At 45.4% G+C, this 23904-nt stretch overlaps 1 protein-coding gene across 6 annotated transcripts in view; it reads left to right on the top strand.

The window, feature by feature from the left end:
• The window catches only part of LEF1 (lymphoid enhancer binding factor 1), a 69486-nt gene that overhangs the window by 3100 nt on the left and 42482 nt on the right, over window positions 1–23904 (top strand). For all 6 annotated transcript variants that reach the window (XM_033061440.2, XM_033061444.2, XM_033061439.2 and 3 more), the window contains one exon: window positions 12–145. In XM_033061440.2, coding sequence (XP_032917331.1) covers window positions 12–145 — 134 coding nt within the window. The remainder of the gene's footprint in view (window positions 1–11; window positions 146–23904) is intronic.

Here is a 23904-nt window from a genome sequence, read left to right as displayed (position 1 = left end):
ATCTTCCATAGGAAAGCATCCAGACAGTGGCTTATACAGCAAGGGACCATCATACTCTGGTTATTCTGGGTATATCATGATGCCAAATATGAATAACGACCCATACATGCCTAATGGATCTCTGTCACCACCCATCCCCAGAACAGTGAGTTATCTCTTCCAAAGGCTGGTTTTGGCAAGCTGGGTTTCCTCCTGTTTGGTCTGCAGAGTCTATTTACAGCAGGGTCTTTTGGGTAGCTTCAGTTACGATGAAGGTTGAACTGCTGTTCAGAGCCTCTGTGCAGTGGTGTTTGAGAGTTCTTAGAGGTGTTGGTCGTGATCACAGTGGAAAACCTGAGATTAATGTCTGTGAACAGGGCTGAGGGCTTTGTGGGGGTAGCCCTGGTTTACTACTGTAGGATACTGTATGGCAGAATGATGTAAATGCTGTCTTTGTAGTGACTGGGACAGATGTGATTTTTCTGGCTTTTAACTCTTCGTTTTTTGAGGAAAATCAAGGGCTGGAAGCAGAACTGCTCAAGTTGCATGACAATAAGATGAGAAGATTGGGATTTTTTTTTTTTCCTTCAGATGTGGCATTGCTCTTTGCTCATTGATATTTATTTTCACCATCAGTTGGTCTGCATGAAGGCTTTATGTATCTGGCAGCATTGCTTTGAAACGTACTCAGTATCTTCAGCCAGAAATTGTGAAATGTCGTTTAGGAATTAATACCAACCATGATGCAGTAGTTACAGCTTTCCCTTACATTGTGACCAACACTGATTCTTCCAGGTTGGTCCTTCTGTTTCCATTCTGTAGATACATGTTTAATGGATTTTAATGTACTTTTAATTCTGGATAGCCAATTCCCATTTATTTTTTAGGCCTCTTGGTATACATATAGAGCAATGGAGAGTCACTGTTAAAATGAGCTGTGGAAATTTTATTAGTAGAACTGGAGTGCAGTTGGAAACAATTTGCTTGTAGGCATCATGCTGGAAAAATGCCACTGCTGTTGTGCTGCTGTGATGGAGAAGTTAAATGCTGTTACTTCCCTGTGATAAAGCAGTTTTCCCTCTCACTGGCTCTTAGATTTTTTGCTTGGAGGTTTCTGTCCTGGCATTGTTTTGCTCTCTGACGTTCTTGATTTTTATTCAGAACTGTGGCATTTGACTTCAAAAACAAAAAGAAGAGGACCTGATCTGTGTTGGTAATTTGACAGCAGCAAAATATGTTAAATTAGTGTATATTTGGAGTCGGAATGACAGGGTGCTTTGGCACTGGAAAACACACAGATCTTCATTTGAAAGATGCAAAAACTCATGCAATATATTGCTTTCTATAGCTGTGGGGTTTTTTTTTTTTGTGTATAAATTCCAGTTCAGAGGCCTACAGCCATTTAGGGTGAAGCATGATGATCGCAGTCTGTTGATATTTGTTGTTGTAAACGATGTTCTACAGAAAACTTCCTTTTGGATGTATCATAGGGAAAAGCATGCAGCTTTTCAAGAGAGCATGGAGACTTAAACCTGCTCTTTGGAGGACTAGGAAACTTCGGACTTTTTCTTTTATCTCCTCTTTGATATGTTACCTTCCTAAGAAAGTCATGAGTGCTGGTGCATGGCTTGGAACAACAAAATCCGATTTAATTATTCACTGAGAATTTTCTCCATATATGCACGCCATAGGGGTGCCACTCGTTACAGATCTGGCATCAATACCCTCAGAATATCATCTTACAGAGGCTCTTGTCTGAGGTACTTGAGGAGCTGCCCTTTGTGGGCGTGGCGGAGGGGAGAAAGGGGGGGAAACGCATCTTGTTTTTAATTGTAAAGCTGCCTGCTGAACATCTGAGGGGCTAATTTAGTTCAGTGCTGCTCTTGCATGTTACAGCAGCACCACTATTTCAATAAAACAGTGCTGTTGCAGGGCTGCAATGTTGACATAAGCCTGGAGTTCTTTCAGTTTAACCACAAGGCTACACGCTTGAGTTATTAAATAATTTTTGTGTTTAATTGAACTGTAATCTTTGCTAGGCTCGTAGCTACAGTTGTGTTTTAATGCGCGCAAGATCAAAACGCGACACCCGGGAGGTGACATGCTCACTCTCTCCATAGCTTTCCATGGCTTTCCACGACTCTGGCGCCGCTGCTTGCCTCCGTGGGGTCCTAGCCGCTGCTCTCCAGGTTAGCTCTGCCTCCCCTTCCCAGGGCAGCCTGCTGGGGCTGGGGGCAAGGAGCAGCTGAGATCAGCGAGCACTGGAGGCAGAGGTCTCCCCTGGGGTGTCGGTAGTCCCCAGCCATTTGTGCCTGGTGTGTACCTGCGCCCTGCTATTTGCATGACAAAGACGCTTCTTGTTGATGCATCTGTTGCCTGGAGGTGTTAGCCAGGATTAAAAAGGCGCCCTGGGGCGCTGAATCTTTTTTTCCACCTTGGGAAGGACCTGCGGACTGCAGACTGCCCCGGGGAAGCACCTCTGGGGAATGGCATCCAGACACAGGGCAAGGACCATCTATGAGAATGGAGAGCAAAGCTTTCCTGGAAAGGGAAAAAAGTTTCTTTCATCACCATATCTAGAAGCTGGGGGAAAAAAAGCCTTTCCTTTTTATAAAAAAAGTGAATGCTTTAGGAGCTTGCTTTGTAAAATTAAAATTACAAATCTATAGTCAGACACAACTTGCCTAATAAACCATAATAAAAATTGAAGTCTAATTTCAGTGCAGCTTTTGGGAAGGAGAGGGTGCTTGAGAAGGATTTAGAATCTTCCAAAATCTGCTATTAGAGAGGTCTCCTCTTCCTCATTCTCCTCCCCCTTTTTTTTTTTTTTTTTTAATTTTCTTATTTTACTGGCAACTGATTTGCTATTTCTAAGTTGTGTTAGTAGGAGCAGGAGTGTTAATTGCGCGTTCAGGTAGGAGCCTGGTGCCGCAGTATGTGTCCTTATCAGATAGGTGGGGAGAAGCGCAGCAGTCGGTTTGCTGCAGGAAAAGTGGCATGTGATGGTATCAAACCACAGTAACACCTGGTGAATGTGCATCCTGTGTGCTCGAGATATCTCTTGGTGGTTTCTGAGCATCGAGGGGGTACTGAAGATGGGAGATGGAGATAGCTGTTTGTTTTCAACGTGTGGGTTTTTTTCTTTGCTTAAGAAGACTAGTTTGGGGTGGCAAAGCTTTTTTGACTCTTTGATGGGAACATGGGAACAGAGGAGGTGACTGAAGAAGGATGATTTCTCCATGTTGTGAATTCATCCAGAAGATAATTTTGGATTTATTTCTCATTCCCTGCAAATTGAACTTCCTATGGAAAGATAGGAGATTTCTGCAACCTGCCTTTTGGCTATTCTTATGTGTTCTAGGGGTCTGGGTTTCTTCTGTTTCAGCTCTCTCTCTGTAGCAGCTGGATGTGTTAAATAGGTCGGATGATACAGTGTGTAAACATTTTATGGCAACTTGCACAATGCAGCATATCTGAAAATGACAAGGAATTCTTCAAAGAGAGTTAGATTGTTAGGAGCAATGCAGGACTAGCCCAAATTTTGGACATTTTTTATGTGTTTCTGCATGGCAGGGGGTATGGAGTTAGTTCCCGTTTGAAGAGCTGATGTCCCAGGAGATTCAGAGGATAATATGGGCAGAAATGGCAGGATGAGGATAGAAATAGCAAAGAATGAGTGGCTATGGAGCCTCTGTGAGAGAGTTTTGTTTCCCTAGCTGTATCTTATGTTCCTCTGAAAGTGAGCTGATTCGCTTGTGGGAAATTTTGAGCTGGGAAGGGTATGTATGGGAGCTGCAGAAGGACATAAACCTGATTTTTTCATTGTATTATCTTTTCCTGAGAATTTGCTTCTTCTCACTGTGCAGTTGTAGGGAATTGCTGGGAGCTGTGGTCAGCTGAAACCTTCCTGACCCAATATGAAATAGGCTATCACAGTGCAGAAGTTGTGGGTTGGCTCCTGCTCCCATATCACCCACCAGAAAGCTTTGCTCTGATTCCCAAGTTGGCATTGGAGCAGGATGCTCTGGGGGCCTTAGGCAGCTGTGTGATCCTGTCACAGATGTCTCTCTTCCCTCCACAATCCCAAGCCCATCCCTGAGGAAATGGGCAGCTGAGGGGCTCCACAAACCAGAGCTGCTTATCCAACACCAAAGCTCTGCAGCTTCACCCTGCGCTGTGCACAGCTTCGCAGCGCAGTTGAATGATGTCGATTATCTCCTTGAATAAGTTGGAAATCGAGCACAGAGGAGCACAAAGCTTCCTGGCTGTATGGAAGCAGAACTTGATGGAGTGTATTAGTGTTTGCCCAGGGAGGAATTTTAGCACTATTTTCTGAGGTGCTCGATGAGTCGTGCCAAAAGAATAGGCAGCACCAGGAAAGAACAGGAATCTGCTCAGCCCTTACAGTGGGACCTCATTGCTGCAAACATGTCTGTCAGCTGCTCTGACTCTAGCAATCACAGCTGATCAGTCTAAGTTACAAGTCAGGCCACTGAAACAAATCCAAGCTGTGAGTGGTCATGGCACAAGTTTTGGTGGTGTTTTCTTTCTCCCACTAAATAAGATGAATCGTCCATTTGGAAAAGGAGGCAGAAGAAGTTACCACAGTAGCTCTAGGTTGTCCTTGTCTGAAGCTTGGTCTGGTTGCTCCTGATCAGAGCTCCAGGCAGCGTTTTGGGTATAGTTCACTGTTACCGTGATCTTTGGTACATACTGGTGAAGGGAGCACCTTTTCAGCTTTTACTGTCTCCTTCTTGTTACATTGCTGTAATTAGCAAATTATGTAATTGTGAATGGACAAGGGGAAAACAAAGTGTTCTCCTCATTTCTCAGTGCAGAGGCAGCAACTGTGTGTGTGGCTTGAGCAGAGGCATTATCAAAAACTCCACCCACTGCAAATCATCAAAGCTGGAGCTTTTGTATAGCAATACCTGTATGTGTTTATGTCCTAAATATCCCTTTTTTCTATATATCTAGGAGCTGATTCAGTGTAAACTTTAAATGGTAGAGCTGCTGCTTACTTTTTAAAGTGGTTTAAGCAAAATGTCATTCCTGTCTCTTTTCCAACTTAATCCCATCCCAGAAAAAATGTTAATAAGAACAGCTTGTTATGGGCTGCAAGTGCCAAGGAGGATATGGCTCAAGAAGAAAGCCTGAAGCTCCACAGGTTCAGGCATCAAAAGAGGAAAAGGCTTTTTCCAGATAGTTGCAGTGCTGCATGCCTGCAGGCATTGAAAAGCCTGGGTACCGCAGGCCTACTTAACTTCTGTTTATAGTTAGCGAAAATGCCTCCTGATATGGGAAGGAAATAACCCACACAAAAGCATTTTACTGCTGCTTAATATTTCTGAAGTCCTATCAGAGGTGTGTGCTTTTTTTTTTTTTTTTTTTTTTTGCTACTAGTAAAACACCATGTTTCTCAAGAAGACAAAGAGACAAATATGTAAGAGTCTGTTTTAATATGGTGGACGCTGAACATTTTGTGGTGTGAGGTCTGTGTGTGTGTCCTGCTGTGATCTCCTGTGCTGTTCTCACGTGGATGGACAGTGATCCAGCATCTGTCTGGTTCAAGGGAAACACTGCTGGGAGCCAGGCAGTCTGTCCTTCACCTGGTCGAGTCAGGTTGTCCTCAGCTTGTGTCCTTCCCACTGCTGCAGGGAAACCATGTGCTGTGATGTTCCAGCTGTGCATATATGGCTCCCACTTACCCCAAACTACCTGTCCTGGATAGCAAGCTGGTTTTGGTTGTAAGACATGTTTGGTATGGGGACAGCTCTCATGTGGCTGTTGGGTTTGGTCTCTGTCTGCAGGAGGTGCAGCTGCCTGACGTGCTGCTCCTGCCCCGGCACTTGGGGATTAGTGTCTCTGTTGCTCCGGTCCCTCGTAAGCATTAGATTCACTTAAGAAAATTGCATTCAGAATAACTTAATCTAGCAACCCAGTGGCTTCTATTTGAGACTTGGATCTTGTGGATATGTTTATTTAGTTTGGGATTCCCACTTCAAAGGAATCTGTCCTCTCAGCAAGAAAGTGATTGAGCACTTAAATAAAAATATATTCATTGAATCTTTGGGATTGAGCTAAAAGTGCAGTTAACAGTAAAAGAGAGTTAACATGTGCACCAACTGTGCTAATCAGTCAGGGATTGCCTGCTTTCCTAAAGGGGAAGAAAAGGGACCTGAACTGCGTGAGGAAAAGTGGCTAGCTTTCCTCTTCCATGGCTTCTGGTGGTGGTGTTGCTTGCTGGGGCATCAGGATGAGATGAAGTACTTAGAATATCTTTGCTGTGGTCTTCAAAGTTACAAATCCCTTGTGTAGAAGAGCATTTTCATGAAGCTGAAAGGTTGGCTCAATGATTGTTTATTTTCTTTAAATGGCTGTGGATATAGGTAAGGTTAAGGCACAAAATCAATGGGGTGATCTTAGTCAGCAAAAATTTCAAGTGTAAAGTTATGGGGCTTTGATTGAATATTTATAAAATGGGCAGCTCAACTTAAAAAGTAAGTGTAGTGCTGTCACCAGCTGTAACACATAAACCAGCAAATTGCTTTGGCTAGGAGTTATTAAGCAAGCCAGAGAGCAGTTAATTCCCAAAAGCATCTGTCTATCCAAGCACTTTCAGTACTCCAGCCCTGTACTTCAAACAGTGCCTCACGAGTCAGTGGGCAGACCAGGGCAGAGGAAGGAGTCCCTTGGGAGCATGGGACTTCATGCAAGTGTTTGCCATGAGGTACCTTCTGTCAGTGCTGGGGCTTCAAAGGAGCAGGGTAGGTACATGGGCATGTGCTCGTGGTGCGAGGCAGCCCTAGTAATGCTGCTATGGCAAAGAGCAGCAGAAAGTTGCTTGTATGACTTTTATTTTTCCCTCTCCTTGCTTTCTGAGTGGGGAACCCTTTAAAATGGTTTGAAACAGGCTGGTGCTGCACGTCCAGCACAGTGCCAGGTACTGCGTGTACCCAGTGGCCCTGCTCTGAGAAACCTGAACTTGTGGGAGCTGCCGTGAGCCCCACAGCGTTAGCACAAGGAGTGAGATTGCACAGAACAGAAGGCATGATGCTGAAATCCTGTGGATACTGATGACAGCTCAGCTTCACCTTAGCTGACTTCAACAGAGATGTGGATAGGGTTGCAGTCATTATCGAAAGAAAACCAGTCTGGAAATTGTTTGATTCATCATGTATGTTCAAAAAACAGAGAAAGGGATCATGGGACTTTTGTTGGGCAGTTTTGTTGGCTCAGAGGTGGAGGAGAGCGATGAGCTCTAAATTGCTATCCCTGTAGGCTCTGTATTTCTGAGTAGGCATCCTAGTGACACTGGCTGCTCAGTCTTCTCTCTGTAACTGGTCATTTAGCTATGCTATAAGGCTCTATTTCTTCAATTTTCTGCCTTTTTCTGTGTTTCAAATCTGCCTCAGAGGTTTATCTTTGTGACTGTCTGTTGTCTCTCCACAGTTCTGGCGTATCTTTTTGCCTTGATCTTTCTTCATCCCTATCAAGTCTTGCATTGGCAAACTTTGTCTGGCATAAAAAAAGTACAATGTGGAGGTGACGATTAAAGGTGTCAACACTTGTCCGATGTGTACCATGGTCTGGGAGAAGGCCCTTTGCCTGCCAATGTGCTAAAATGCAGATTAACTGTATCCAGCAATGCAAATATGTTTAACTTTGTTTAAATGCCACAATCCAGCGATTTGTTGAGGGTCTCTCCTTTCTGAAGTTTGTGTGGCGCTGTATTGGGTTCAGGAAGCTGCAGTTACAAGTGGTAATTGTGTTTCTCCTCACTCTTTATTTTGCTCCTTGCCAGTCCTGTATTTCCTTCATTGCAGTTTCGTATCATTCCCTTGTGCCCTCACAGTGAGCAAGGTTCTTGCCACCAACCCATGTTCTGTCCCATGATGGAAAATTCCATTGTGCGTCTTCTTCAGTTAGTTTTTGCAGAGTGGCTTCATTATCACATCTGTGCCCTCTCCTCAATTTAGGCTTTGTTCCATCCTTCTGATCTGGTCAGCAGCACTTCTGTATCTTAAACTGAAGAAACACTTGTGTACAGAAAAGTTGAGATTAAGCAGGAGAATAGCCAGGCTTGACCCAATGCAGGGACCCCTCCAAACCGGGGGAGGCTGATTTTTCCCCTGAACCTCTGCATGTGAATTAGGCCCTGCCAAGTGTAAAAACTGTCTTTGTGTTCACATCCAGGTGCTCCTTTTCCAAATACAAACATGCATGCAGGTCGGGAGCTCACAGGTGAGCGAGGGTCAGGTGTGGGAGCCCAGGGGTATGGGGCAGGCGGGGGCAGCCCAGGTCCCTCCAGTCTGCTGGAGATCAACACGGGAAGGGAGAGCTCACCCAGCTGGCACTGGGAGAGCCAGTGAGGATATTGAGGAAATAAACCATACATCGAGCATACTGGAATACATTTTTGAAAACTCAAGTGATTAAAATAGTTCACCCCCTTAGAATGCCCCTTGTTTGGCTGCCCTCTGACAGTAGCATGCTGAGCTGTATTTTGGTCTGGTTTTTACTGCCCAATTGCCTCCTGCACACAACTGAAATTCAACTTGAAAAAATAAGTTCCAAATGAATATGTTGGATTTGAAAAAATTGTTACTCAAAACCTCTTGCACTTTATTTCATGTCTTAAATACTCTTGTTATAGGAAGAAAAGGAAGCTGTGCTGGATTTAAAGGAGAAAAAAAATAAATAAAAAGCTTAGCTTTTAAGTGTGTGGATTTCTCAGGTTTTGTTAAGACTTTTTTTTTTTCCTATCTCAGTTATTTGGTGGATATTTCCAAGATAATAGCGCAATGATCCTGTTTTAGATGTAAATCTTCAGAAGAATGGATTGGAATAGAAGAACCACAAGAAAATGCTAATTTGTTAGGCAACTCCCTAGACAGTTTGACAGCAATATTGCAAACACTTCTCTTTTATTTTTCTAACTGGCAAATATAATTTTCTTATCAGAGTGACCATAAGAGGATGACTTCATACTTTGTAATAAGGAACTATTAACAGACTGTAGGAGAGCTGGTCAAAATGCTGTCTTGAAAACATTTTTTTAGTTCAAGGGTGTTTCCAAAACAACTTTTGTCAGGAGTTTTCCCTCTTTCTTTGACGCTCCCTTTTATTGCTTTTTCTTTCCGAGAATATGTGTGTAAGTGAGAATAATGCAGGCTAATGGGGCAGAACAATAAATATTCAGTTGGGAAATGTGGTTGAATCAAAGCCGGTTCAGAAACCCCTGCGTTTGGGGCACAGGCAGACTTCCTAGGAGAAGGAGATCTCAGTGGTGGGTTTGTGAAGCTTGCCCAGCTTCAAGACTCCAAGTAAACACAGTTGGATAGTTACACAGTAGTGCTTACTGCACAAAAAATACCCTTCTCCATTAAAGGAATCTCTCTGGCCAACATCTAGGGGACAAATTATTTTTTCATTTTCAGTCAGCAGAACAGCCTACAGATGGGTGTTGCATTTTTCTTCTGGAGGTGGCATGTCACAGCCCAGGAGACCATAGCTCACAAGTCAGCCGTGGGCTGACGCTGGCCTTTCTTGTGTTACCTGCACTTCCTCTCTTTCCTCTGCTGTGTTCTTCCAGGAGAGGATGGCTGGTTAAGCCAGTGGCTGAGATTTGGTCCTAAGAGGTTAAACCAGGACCAGCAGAGGTGCCTGTGGTAACATAAGTGCCACTGGTAAGTTATAGCTGTTTGGGGCTGGAGCAAAAGTTTGTGCCTGTGCAATTAAGCATGAAATAGGTAAATTCTGTGTATAATTACCCAACCTAGAATGTAGTATGAGGATGTGACCCGTGGAAATTGCGGTGCATCAGTGACTGTCGGCAGATTCCTGGGAAGTATCCCTGGTGCCCACGCTGGCACTGGGGTTATGTGTGTGTTTGTGTGTGTGGATGTCCCCTGCTTTCCCCCACTCCACTCCCAAAAGAAAAGGCACAGTCTAGGAGGAGACTTCTGCAAACAAGAACCTGAAAAAACATTTGTTCGGAGTCTTAGAGGAAGGTGATGGTAGAGGTGGGAACAAAGTCTGTATTTCCTGAGTTCACTTTGGGAATTCACTTGAAAGACAGCTCGCTTCTAAACATGTGTTTCTTACGTTTGTTTTCGTTTTAGGTTTTTTTTTCTTTATGAAAGCAAAACAAGAAGTCTGAGAAAGTAAAAACTGAGATGTGTGTAGTGGAGGGAGGGAAAATAAGAGGACTAAAGTTAGTGCAGATGGGAAGAAAGTTTGTGTCAGTGGTGGCTGTGGCTGTGTTTCGTACCTAGTCTTTGAATGAAGGTGCAAACAATCTACTGAAGGTTCTAAATAAAAGCAAGAAGAGGCCCAAGAAAACAAGCCCAAAAAAAGTTTTGTCAAAAAAAGAGACTTTGTGTTTTCTCATTTCCCCTTCCTGTGACACAACAGCACCCATACCTTCCCACTTGGTTTTCTGTTTGCTCTCTCCCCTGCAGGGGAGCAGGCTGTTTGCCCCCAGCATCATTATTTTCATCCCCCACTTTTGTCTCCCTCCCTCTCAGAAGTTCAGTGCAAACACAATTACATAACAAGCAGGGTGTGCTCCTCTCCTGGGAACCTTCCATTGATTCACAGCTCTTGCACGCAATGTGCTGGGAATGACCAGCCAGGATTTCTCTGTCAGCTGCCTTGGCACTGGCCTGGTGGGAGTTTTCTTGTTTACTGTGGGGGTGGGAAGAGTTCAGAGCAGCTTTTTGGGATGGCATCTCAGCAGCAATGACATCTTTCTTCCTCTTCCAGCCATGGTGGGTACCTGCCAAGGGCTCTGTGATGTCCGTGCCCTGTGCCTCAGCAGCGTCTGGTGGGAAGAATGGTTTGCAAGAAGGTGTCGGCTCATTTGCAGCTGGAAGCTTTAAACTTATTCCTGGGCATGCTGAAATACTTCTCTTTAATACACTGCAGTGCAGCCAAGCTGTGGTCACTGGAGCACAGCTCTCAGCTTCCTCTCTGTGCTGCTTAGGTGGTGTGCCCCAGTGCCATTGCCCTGCCAGGATTACCCAGGTCATCTATGGTCTTTTCTTTTGTTTCTTCACATCTCTGTAGCCACAGCTGACACACTGTGGCCACAGCTGGTGGCTACACGGTCTCCAGCACCACAGCCAAACTTAAAACTCAGTTTGTTGTGGTCCTGCAGGTAGTCACCTTGAAGGGATTTCAGTTCCTGATTTCGGGAGCTGGTGAGGTTGGTCATCAGGGTCGCTGTCTCTCTCTAATGTGGTTACCAAAGAATCCTGCATGAGGAGAAGCTGTGCCTCTGCTTGGGCACGGAATGCTCCCGGTACAGGTTGTGGAGTGGGCTGCATAGGGTGAAAACCTGGCAGACAGCCTTCAAGTGCCTCTTTTGGGCTAAATGGTGTCTCTGGAGTTTCACTGAATAGCTGCAAAACAGGAACAAGCTTTTAAGAAAAAGTATCAAGTAGCAAGGGAATCCTCTGTAAATGAATACAGAAGTCCCCGGAAGGGAAAAATTAGCAGTAATTACAGTAAAACATACCTTTTCATCATAGTAATGGTTTGACATTGAAAGGTAGGATTGCAGCACCATGTAAAAGTTATTTTTCTGCTGTGTCTTCATAGTGGTGAGTGTTTTCGAGACCTTTGCAATGCTGTGCGTGTTACTTGTTCAGATTTTGGAGGCTGGCATTTGTTTCCAGATACTTGAGACTCCTTGTGGGATAGGCAAAAGTTGAATTAACTGTTCTGCAGATAATGGCAGAAGATCCCTCTGTTTACAGTGGTGGGTCAGCTCCCTGTATCTTGCCACTCTCCCCTGTATATTGTTTACAAGCATCCCATTGCTTATTAGAGTGAACACCAGAGTCACAAGGAATTAGTCCTGATTTTAAAAAGCAGGCTGTGCAGAGAAAGCAGTCAATTTGTTGGGGATGGCAGGAGAGTAGAGGGAGGAAAAATCTCCAAAACCTTGGATTACAACAGAAAAGACTTCTGTCCTGATACTAAAAAGTAAGCTTTTACATCTTGGAAAAGAGCTTGCTATGTTTTACTCTAATTTCAGCCTCAGTAGGGTTAGTATGTTAAGGAGCACTCAGTGAAAATAAGACAGTTTCCCAGCCTTGAAATGACAGGGACATAAGCTCTGTGTCCATAGGGAGGGAGGCCAGATCCCTTTGCTGTTCTCTTTGAGTCAGGGTTTAATGACTACAGAGAGGAAAGGAGTGTTAGTACAGCGAACAAAAACGATACAGCTAAGAGGAAATTATTTTTATTGCTAATACATGGGTGCTCGTAATGTTTAATTCTTTACAGCTTATGCTTTATTTGCACATTCTTCCTTCCTCACCACTCCGCACACTGTAGCAGCAGGACCATATTTCAGAATTACTGCACTTAAAGGCTCCTATTCAGTGGTTTTACCATGAATAAAAATATTTGTCAAAGTTGCCCTGGTGCTCAGACTGGACAGCACATGCACACAGAGTGGTTCAGCTGCTGTGCCCTCCTGGGCTCTTGCTTTTACATCCTTCTTATCCTCCCTCCTTTCTGCTGATAGGTTTATAAAGTTCACCGGAAATATTTTTTCAGTATAATGTAGATTTTTGGTAATGTAGATTTGCATCTAATTAAAATTCAGGACAATCTTTTTTTAATAGAAATTTACATTTGTTTTTGCTAGCAAAGCTAGGTGAGAAGAGGAGCGTGGGAGCATTTGATGCCCCTGAAAACAACATTGTGGCAAGAGTAGTTTTAAGGCAGCCCAAGAATTGTCTGTATGACTGGAGGAGAGGGAGTCTTAAATAAAGCTTTTAGGTCATTATTTATCTTTTTAGATAGTTAATGAAGATTTAGTGTTTTTCTGCCATGTGCGTATGAGTCTGGCTTAAGGTAAGTGAACAACTGTCAGTTTGCTACAAGGAGACAACAGCCTGGGCATCTGCATTATTTTCCCTTGCATCAGGTGCTAAAAGTCAGTAAACATACGTGAGTCACAATATTTTTTCCCAATTTGACTCGCTTGCCCAATCGTATTTTTACTTCAGCCTTTAGGCTTGAAAAAGCATGTGCATAATCAGTTCATTTTGTGTGGTCTAGGCTATAAAAATGCCCCCTCTGTTCTTTCCATATGAAAAACGTGTTTTTAATTTTGGGGAACTTATATAATTTTCTGTGCTTTCTTTTGTATCTCAGATTAAAAACAAATGCTCCCTTCCCCTAACTTTGCATGTTCCAATTATGGAGTTGTGAAAATAAGTCATCCTTCAGCTTTTGTTACTTTAAAACAGCTATCGGTGATGTCAGAGTCAATACTAAAAGCATTAAGAATGCTGGCAGAATGTAATGCAGCTGCAATCCAACATGATGTTGGAAATGGGGTTGAGAGCATAAAGGCTTTCCATATTCCCAGGGCGCACAACTGCTCGCGGCCTTGGCTTTGATCTCTTCAAAGGCTGCTGCCTCCTCCTAGATGGAGAGACTTGGCTGCCACTCGCTCGCATTGAAAAAAGGCAGAGGTCTCTATTCAGGCAGAAATCAATCACTGTGCAGAAACAATTATGTGTAATTCAACCATCATGAAAACAGGGTGAGATTATGGGTTTGTTACCTGAGTGACTGCGTGGAGATGGGGAGCAGCGAACGCAGGAGTCCTGCTGACATGCCACATCTTGATGACAATTATAGACACATGAATGATGTGGCGGGTGGGGGCGGCAAGATGACAAATGCTGGTCACGCTGTCCAGCAGAGCAGAAAATGAGGTTACAATTGGGAGATAATGTTTGCATATGTAACCATATTTCAGCAAGCTGGGCAACTTCAGGGAATGGCAGAGACTGGCGATCGTAAACAAAGTGCGTGTGTGCCATGACTGTCGGCTTTCCACGATACAGAAATGTGCATGTGCAGTGAGAAACCCGGGTGCCACATCCTGGAGCTGCTTGTTTAAAACAACCCAGAGGCATTTTTGTCTGGGGGGTGGGGGGAGGGAAGAATTGCCTGGGAAAAGGAGAAATCTCCAGAGTTTGGGCCTCAGAAGGCAGAGGAAGCAAGTGAAAATCCGTCTCCATCCCTCCATGTCTCGGGACGGGGTGGTATTAACATGGCAGTGAGCGATGGCTGTTTACGAGCAGCACTGAGGAGCGCATCCCTATCTCCTGCCTTCCCCTCCCAGCGGGGATTTTCACTGGTAGCGCATCTCTGAGCAAGAGCATTTTTACATTTGCATGGTAACATTTTGGCTGCAATAGGTTGCTGGTAGTGTGACGTGATGCTTGAAATCTTCTGATGTATAATGGCCTCCTTTAATTAGGAAGTTTTTTCTTCTTCCCCTGAGTGGTAAGCAGTAGCTGGCTGTCTTTAAAAAGGGAACGGGCATGTGCACTATTTGCCATGAGAATATTTATTTTAAGTATTATTGCTTATAAAGTCTCAAAATAGTTTTCCTCCCCAAAAGGTAAAATAAAACACAGATGACTGATTATAAAATGGTATCCTTGCTCACTTTGGTACACAGGATGAGCTTTACCTTTTATACTGCTCAGGCTTAGACATCAGAGGCGCAAGAAGCTGCTTTGAGTTACAGATCTTCAAACAATAAGTCAAAACAAAAAATCAATCCCTCCAGTCCCTGGGTGCAGTTAGCTAAAGATAAAAGAGAAAAATAAAGTTATGCTAAAGCAGATAGAGGAAAGGAACAGATATGCCAAGGAAACACAGAGGACAAGTGCAGAGTTGAAGTGGGCCTAGTGTGAGCCAACATCAATGAATTTTTATCTTATCAAAAAGTTTTAGGGTTGCCAGTTCTTTTCAAACTGGATCCACTCTGCTCCAGGGCTGCCTGAAGCAATGTCTTCAATAAAAATTGCTTCTCCCTACCCCCCGCATGCCACCCTCTCACTCCTAAATGTAATCACATGCAGGGATTAGGCTGCACCTCACTCAAGGTATGAAACTTCACTGCAGACTTCAACAGTAAATCAAGGATTCTGATAATCTCTTGTTATTACAAATAAGATCTGAGATTTCTTTTTAAGTATTTGGTGAATGACACATAATCTCTAAAAAAATAAAACTCTTTTCTTCTGGGGTTATTTCTCCCCCCATCTCGCCTCCCAATAAATTCAAATTACAAAGGAATTTCTAAAATAGATATTTTTTTTAATTGAGTGGAGTTCTTTAACTTTTTTTTCATAGCTGTTTCATGAAAATTTTAATGTCAGTTAACTGCCTTTATTGAATCAAGCACGTGGCTTAAGCCTTAGCCTATAAAGAGGGAAGCATCGCACCTCAGTGTTGTGATATGCGACCTAAAGCCCTCTGTGTGTCTCTTTGGGACTGGATTTCAGGGATTTAATCAGACAAAAAAAAGCCTTTTTTTGGAAAGAGGTCTGTTGGCTTTGACCTGTTTCTGTTGCATCTTTTGGGGTGTTTATAATAGGGGTGAGCATGCGTTTATGTGCTGTCGGGAGGAGCTCAAAGTGTCTCTTGGCGTCCCTTGATCAAGACAGCTGCTGCTGGTACCTGGCCATGGGCACATAAGAGGCAGACAGGAGATGGCAATGCTGCAAATAATAGGTACAGAAAACATATCTATCCAACCAAAAGTGAATGATAGACCTAGGTTGTATACTGCGTTCAAAAATACCTGGAATGAACTGATAGTCAAAGGATTTTGGGAAGTCTTGATGTGCCACTTCAGCTCGGTAGCTGTTATCTCAGGGCCTGTTTCCCCATCAACAGTGTGGCATAGTATCCATTTCAGAGGTGGGGCAACAGAGCAGAAGAGGAAGAATAAAGGGTTCAAGGTATGCAGATTAAAGAATGCTAAGACAAGGTTATTGATGTTAGGTCTTGCTCTTCAGTGAGAATTTGAGGGGGCGATTTCAGACAGCTGCCTGGTAAACTGGAGCTGGATCTTCTCACTTCAGGCTGTTGAACTGCTGCCTTTGCTGCTTTGAGAAAAACAGAAAGCACTCTTTTCTACGTGAACAGTTGCATGAGCTGCTGCAGAGGTGTTTATGGGATTGTGGACTGAATTGGAAAAGGGTTAGTGAGTATAGATGTTACTGTGAAATATGGTATGGCATATGTGGCCCACGCTGTGAAAAGAGATAGTATCTGTAGTCTCTCATTTCAATACGATGGAAGTTACTATAGGTAACTACTTAGAATGAATGTTCAGCCAGTTATTGCCTTAAAAAAAACCACATAAAAATGTGCAGCTAGGTAGTTATTCCCATTCATCTCTGGGTAGATTACATCCTAAAGATAATATTTTTTAATTGCTTTAATAGTTCTCCTTATGATTGTCTTCTTTGAAGTGAGGAGCAGCATGGCACTGTACCTCTCAACAGCAGCAGCTGCACAAGGAGCTGAACTGAAGCTGAAGGCTACTACAGCTTGGTGTTACGGACCTGCTTTTGTCCTTAACTGGTTTTGATTTCCGTCAGTCCACTGCAGGTGAAGCCTTGTCATCAGTAATTGTCATCCTCTCAAAAGAAACATTTTATGTTTTTTGGAGGCAAAAATGGGCTTGGTACTCACAATGTTTGGTATTGGATATAATGCCTGCTGTCTGGTGTAGTTTTGCAAAAGCCAGTGGGAAGACCAGCAGTCCTTGGGATGGCTGATACAGAGCAGAGATCTGCAAAATAATAATCCTGCCCAGAGGAGGAGGATTTGTGAGGTCTGTGGTGCATTGTGATCTCTTGTGTCCTTCCTGAAGAATGCTATGCACAAGCTGCAAAGAGTGTTGGTTTGAGTCAGGATGAACTAGGAGACTTACAGGGCTTAAGCAGCCCACTCTGAAATGGAAAGTGCCTTAGCTTGAACTTACAGAATATATTTTGCTTTTTTGTGTGTTTATTTGAAGGATTTGTGGAATGGAAACAAAGGTTGGAGCAGAGGTGAATGAGAACTGTGATGCTCTGCCTGGCCCCTTTGTCCCTCCTGCCCTAGAAAAGTGAGATTGTACCTAGGTGCTTTAGGAAGCATCGGCCATCTCCCTTTCCCATTTCAAGTATTTTGATTGAAATATTGCAGAAAAATGTGTTGATTGGACCTGGTTCCTCTCAGTGTGAGGCTTTTCTTTCTTTGTCTTTTGATCTGGCCTAGCTGAGCATCGCAGCAATAGCAGCTAATTGACTTAGCCTGTGTCAACTCAGTGCAGTACAGACACTCGGTTGTTTCAACTCTCCCAGTACAGCATACAGGGAATAAAACCAGCAGCTAAATGCTGTGTCAGGCTAGGATGGAGCCCGGGCTAAATGCAGAGCAAGAGCATGGTGTGGAGGTGTGTGCTGAAGAACCCCCAGGGAGCTCCTGGGAAACCTGTGGGATGGTGGGGCAGGCACGGTTTCTCAAAGCTGGCCTACTTGGCCTCTAAAGTAAACACTAATTTGCGGTCTCTTCGTAGGGAGGGAGCAGCCTAATAACGCCAGGATAACTTTCTTGCCAGCAAAGCCTGTTGTTCAGGGCAGCATTTAGCTTCATTTAATTGTGACATTCGGGTTTCAACAAAACCTGCAAAAATGGCAGACAACATGAAGGTGCCAGATGAATTGTAGATGCCCGTGATGAGAGACACTTTGCTGGGTCCTCTGAGGGGTGACTCTGGCTCACTGGCATGAGCAGGCACTTCTGGCAGAGAGGGGGACAGAGCCCTCCTGCAATGGGAGCGGGAGCATCAGGGGGCGAGCGGGGAAGGGCTCAGCAACATGAAGTCAGATGTGGCCGTGGGAGCCAGGAGTGACCAGCCTGACCTGATGACCACACTTCTGCCCCGGGATATCTCTGGCAGCAAGGAGTCCTCCACAGACACTGGCTCAAAGGTCTGCCCTGGTAAGTTCTGTCCCAGTGGAGCCTTAAATAACAGGCAGATGTTTGCAGAGCATGTATTATGGAAATCAGACCAGTCATAACTTGACTGCTCTAAAATAATGCGTGTCTTTTCTAAAGAGTGTCGGCTTAGTTTTTTTTGGCTCGAGGCAGAGACAAATTTGTGTGCACAAGGCAGTGGCCTGTGTGGCGCAGCCGGGGGCCAAACCGGGCCATTCCCATCCCTCGGGGCACTCGGGCTGTCCCAAGGCGGCACTGACCTGGCAGTGCATCCCCTGCTCCCGTGGGAGGGTTTCGCTCCTTCCAGCTCCTCCTGGCTATTCCCAGTCCCTGCCCCGAGAGAGCTGGGGGTGCCGGGGCAATTAGGAGGCTGCTGAGGCAATTAGGAGGCTGTCGGTGTGGCTCCGCAGCTGCTGATTTGCATGTCTGCCTACATCGGGCTACTTCCATGTTTCCCCGCTTTCCTCCCCAGGGCTGCCAGCACGTGGCTGTCTCTCCGGAGCTCCTTCCCACACCCTGGCAGGTGCTATCCAGCATGTGACACAAGTTCTGTCCCCGGTGCCCCGAGCTGGTGGGCTCAGCTTGGTGGGATGGCTCAGCAGCACATAGCAGGTTGGAAACCTGTGGCTGCCTTTCAGCATTCTTCCTCCTGGAAAGTAGTTGCGGGCAGTGCTGCTTTGATATCAGCCCTTGTACAGGGTCGCCTGCAGGAGTAATTTAGTGTTAAAACTAAGTCTTAGTCTTGTTGGAAACATAGTTTATTTTTTACATTTCCTGTCTTTTCAGCCCTTGGGCTGTTCAGGTTGTCCTCAAGCAGGTGTTGGTGCCAAGGGAGGAAGGCTGTCTCCTGCTCTCCCTTGGCAGCTTCATCAGCTGGACCTGGAAAAGTATTGAATTAGCTTTATTATGCCACTGATTTGAAGTCATTACTGGTGTAAGCCGATGCAGTTCCATTATTGTTGATGGGATTGGGACTCTTCATGTCACAGGTGAATTGGACTCAATTAACCAAATCTGTGGTCTTAATTAGAAGCTTGGCTTTCAGTGGCTCCTCCTGGGCCCTGGAGGTGGGACACCCCTGCCACATCTTGCCACCCCCCAGGGCTCAGGAAGTCAAGGGGAGAAGGTGCCACTTTTTCCCATGCAGCATCTGTATGAACCATGTGGCACCCTTTCTTGTGCTGCACATCCCCTTGGCTTTGCTCTGGGGGAGAGGAAACCCAGCACAAAATGTAGAAAGTGCAAACCTGTCCCTTTAGTCTTGCCAATGTCGTCAGTGCCTGTGTCGCATCAGCTCTGGATTCGCCCCTATAGCTTAAGCAGTCCAGCTAAGAAATGAACATTTTTCCCCTTTACTTAAGAGACAGTTTAGTCAAGGGTTTTGACAGATACTTGGCTTGACAGGCAGAGTGGGAGGTTTCATGTTTTCACTAGCTGACAAGTTTTCGGTGGCCATGCTGGCTCTTCTGGCACCTGGATGAAACAACACATCTGTAAGTGCTTTATGAAAAACCTGATGCTCATTATTGCATTTAGAAAAACCCTGGCATGGGGAAGGAATCATCAATTTTTGGGACTGGCGAGCAGCACAGTTCCCAGGGAGGTCCAAGGGTCTTACATCCCACTTGGCCTCTGTGGAGCAGGGACCTCTACCCAGTGACCTTGCAAATGGTTTCCTGCATCCTGTCTTCACCTTTCCTTAGGAAAGGCAGCTGTCCTGAGGCACACTCATGCTGGGGTGCCAGCACGTGCCACTGCAGCAGGGCTGGAATGCAGGACTATCCCAGGGGCATGCCTGGCTGCCTTCCCTCCGCTGCTGGAGGGGGCAACAGCCTTTTTTTGAAAGAGTGCACCCTCCTGCTAAATATAGCATCAGTGCAGGCTCTATTTTTAGCGTGTGTTTTAAGTGCCTTTTTCAGCAGAAGCGCTGCAGTATTTCAGCAACAGACCCCACGGCTGGGTGTCCTGGGGTTTCCTGTCCTTTCCCAGTGAGGAAGGATGTGCTGGGGATGGAGAGCTCATGTGGTGCACATCAGTGGCTGCGTGTGCCACATGCTCACCCGGCTGACTGCTGCAAAACAGGTGGTGTAGTTGCTGATTGCTGCCTCCTGCTCAGGGTGAGCTCCTTCCTCTACGTGTTGCTGGGTTGTTTTGTCCTCTTCCAAAGCTGGTAGGAGTGTAGTAGCACTTGGAAACCTCTCCTCCAAGCTCAGGTTGGCCAGCCTGCTCTGGAGTTAAAAGGGACTGAGCTGTAAATGTGGATGAATATTGGTTTAACCTGCAGTCTCATGTAAATCCCTTTCAGACCGGTCTCCCCATTCAAAGTTAGGATTTGGTACCGTAGCTATTGCACCCTGTCCTATGTCTAACTGTGGACTGGCACTCCCTCTGGATGGCAAGGAGGGGGTGAGAAGAGGAAGGCCTGGGCAGTGGAAGAAGGCTCAGCTCACCGAGGTTTAGGCTTGTTGTGTGTGTAGCTCTAAGTGCTCACTTGGCTGGTTGTACTGCAGGTGGCAGCTTTCCTTGGGCCAAGCAGCATATTGAACCCACCAGCAGCCTTGGGGGACTACCCCTCTGCTCCACAGCTGTTATGAAAGGCTACCTTTTCTGGTAGCCATCCAGAAGGACTTGGTGGTTCCCTAACAGTGGCTGGAAGATACATGAGAGGAGACCCGTGCTTAGCACCTCTGAATTTGTGATCTGCAAAGTGTGCTTGTAGCTGCACATGCTGTCAGCACTGTCCTGCATGTGGCCTGTGCCTGGGGGAGGCAGGGGAGAGAAAGGTGCTGCTATTTTTGATCCAGTGGTGGTTTATGATGGTTGTTTCTTTGCCTAGATATCTTACAGTGGGTGGCATTCACATCACACTACCCCACACCTGAAAAACAGAAAACAAACAAAAGCTGAGATAAGCAGTACTTTAAGGAAGATCAAAAAGTTGCCTGAATGTTTCTTCTTCTTGGGGAAACCTACAGTACTACTGACAGATCAAATGCAGGATTAGGTGTGGTGGGCCCCATTCTTCCCCTCTAAAAATGGCAAATGAGTGGTATTACTGAGAGGATATGATGAGTTTGATATGAATCATCCCATCAACACAGGAAAAAGGTATTCTCTGGAGAGATAATTTTTGACTCAAAGTAGATGGTCAAACATTGCCTCAGAAGTTGCTGGGACAGTGCATGGTGGGGAACAGTAAAATGGCTGTGATTCAGGCAATAGTCACATAGAGCACACTTCTTGTTACTTTATCTCCCTAACAAACTTGCTGTGGTGCGCATGGTACTTTCTGAACCTGTTTTATTCTTTTTTCAGCTTGGCTGTGCTGGAGCAGCCCTTGCTGGTGCTCAGCATACCGTGCACCTCTGTGTTTCCAGCCCTGTTACCTCAGGTTGAACCCCAATGGCTGGATGAAAAGCATAGCACTGCTGAGCTGTGCTCTCCTGCTAAAGGTTTATGTGCATCTTCATTTCACTTGCATAACTGGCATGTGTAGGGGCTACCTTATGCTGCTATTGCTATGCAAAAAGTCAGCCTCTAAACTTAGCTCTGAGCCAAGACATCTTCCCCCAAAGATGCACAGCACTTCTTTTCACCGTCACTGCTGACGGGAGGGGGTTATATAATTCAAAGTTCCTCTTTCAGTGCTCTGCAGTGCCTGTGCTTGAGTTGTACCCTTCTCATTCTGTGCGTGGTGACCCTTGTGCAGCAGCAGGGTGAATGGTGCCAGGCTGTGCCGGTGTCAGCAGCAGGGCCAGTGGGTGCCTGGCACGCACGGCTGCGGGAGTTGCCACTGGTGTTCCAGAGGGCCTGGAGCTGACTCTTCTCCGATCTAAGCAAAATCCTGTGCCAGCTGGGCAATGGGGAGAGATTAATGACTGCCTTGGAAGCCAGTTTTCCAGCCTACTGGCCAGAGGGCAAGCATCATGATAGTTGTAGCAGCTGGTTTGGAGAGGAGGGAAATGAGGGGAAGATAAAATTGCACGCCCAGAATGCCAGGGTAGCCTGTGTCCATGCTTTGATGTCTTCTCCCTCCACACCCTCCTGTGGGTTAAAAATGAAACTAGACTGCATTTATAATGGGTGTGTGAAAATCTGTATTTAGCTACTGCAAGCGGCTCCTGGACTGAATCCTGGTATGTGGAGAGATAGAGTTTGGCCAAATGCAGGAATGGGTGTTTTCTGTGCTCTTATTGTGGGGACTCAAAGGGACGTGTCATCTCATCAGTTCAGACATCCCAGCCTAACAAATTCGGACATACATGTACGTGATGGGTTAGGAAAAGGGATAAAGGGAGATAAATACCCTTTCATTCCTCCTTAATGGTCCCGAAGTGTCTAAGTCATGGTTAGGACTGTGGGAAGAAGGCCCATTCGGGTCTGCAGTGAGGACACAGGCACACAGGTTTATTTCCAGTGAAAAAAACAAATGTAGCTGCCTCTGAAATCGATTTGCTCATCTGAAGTAGGGCTGAACATCCTCCCTGCAGTGCCCATTGCAGAGGGCTGGAGGCATCCTTGTACCCTCAGGAAGACCAGGGTAAAAGATGGGGTTCTTCCCAAGTAGCAGATGGGGTTTGCACGTGGGGGTAGGTAGCTCAGAGGAATTGTTTCCCTGTTGTGTTACTGTGCAACACTTCTGCATCCACTTCTGCATGGTGTGCTTTAATCAGCAGCCCTCCCCTCTTGGCCCCCAGGCCTTGAAATTCCACGAAACCCAATTAAGAGAGATGAGAGAGCTCTAGCATGTATACATATGAAATTTCAGAAGGCTGAAAAAGAGACTCTTAATACCATAAAGCCTGCCCTAAAGTAAAATTTGCATCTGAAATCTACATAGTTAACCCCGTGAGGAAGACAACGTAGCTGAGTACAACTTTTTCCCCCCCAGAGGGGTAACTTATTCAGGTCTGCTCCGTTCAGCATTAGCCTGCTTGCAGCTGAAGAGTGCTGCAGAGCAAGTCCAGTGCCTCATCCACAGCCTGCAGAGAGCATCAAGAAGGAATTGTAGCTCCAACTTCAGAGACTGTGCTGCAGTGTCCCAAACAGAACAATACGAAAAACAGCCCCAGCCTGAGAAGATTATGCAAACCTCTCTAGGTTGGTAACCAAAAGCAGACTGGGTGGATGAGGTGCATGTGTAGACTCATTAAAGGAAGTATTCAAGATTGATCTAATTATCACTTACAGATTCAGCACATTCAGCCCAGGGTTCCAAGTATTTAATGCTTTACTAACCTGATACGACATTGGCTTGTTTAAATTGCCCATCATGAACTATCCTGAGAAAGACACCCACCTTTCAAAGAATCACAAGCAAACAAAAAACCCTCAGCAAATCCACTCCTTTCTGTATGGCTTGAGTTTTGAGAGGGGAATTGGGGATAAAGCTTTATTCCCCTTCCATGCTTTTATCTATCTCTTTTGCTATCTTGTTTGTATAAGATACAAAATTTCTCCTCCTATTATCCTACTTACAGCTTAATCACACACTAATTGGGGACCTTACTTCTGTTGCTTTGCTCCTTTTTGAGTCTCTGTATCCTTCCTAAGAACAGTGCACAAGTATCCTCTTCAATTAAGAGAAATAAAACGAAAACTAAAAACTTGTCTGAAGGCTTTACATGATTCCCTTAGTTGACAGCAACGGGTTTGGCTGTAAAGTGGCTGAAATCTGGGGCGGAGGTTGGTGGGGACTGGGCAGTGTGCTGGGAACACAGGTAAGTATTTCCCTGCAAAAACACAAGGCCTCAAAGCTGCTTTTTTTATTACCTCCGGATTCTGCAAAGGGCTGGTTATCTCACGCTGCGAGCCAGCATGATCAAAGCCCCGGGAAAGGTCAGGCATTCCTCCAGGAGTGACACTCAGCTGCCGGCAGCGCTCCTCCAGCCCACAGCTCCCACAGCCTGGCTGCGGCACCGAACTGAAATCCTTTATCTCGTTAACGAGTGAACCTACAGATTAGCCAGCCTGGCCTTAGCTTGATGTTGAGAGCATGTAACACCTGGCCTGGGCCTTCTGAAGAGGAAAGGTGGCTGTTTTTTGAAAAAATAATGTTGTGGGGGAGGCAGCATTTCCTTCTTCTGACTTAGTGCGAGAGAGTTA

Source organism: Catharus ustulatus, chromosome 5 (assembly GCF_009819885.2).
Source record: "Catharus ustulatus isolate bCatUst1 chromosome 5, bCatUst1.pri.v2, whole genome shotgun sequence".
Classification (NCBI taxonomy): domain Eukaryota; kingdom Metazoa; phylum Chordata; class Aves; order Passeriformes; family Turdidae; genus Catharus; species Catharus ustulatus.
The sequence above is the reverse complement of the archived record's forward strand: the minus strand, read 5'-3'. Positions and strand labels throughout refer to the sequence as shown.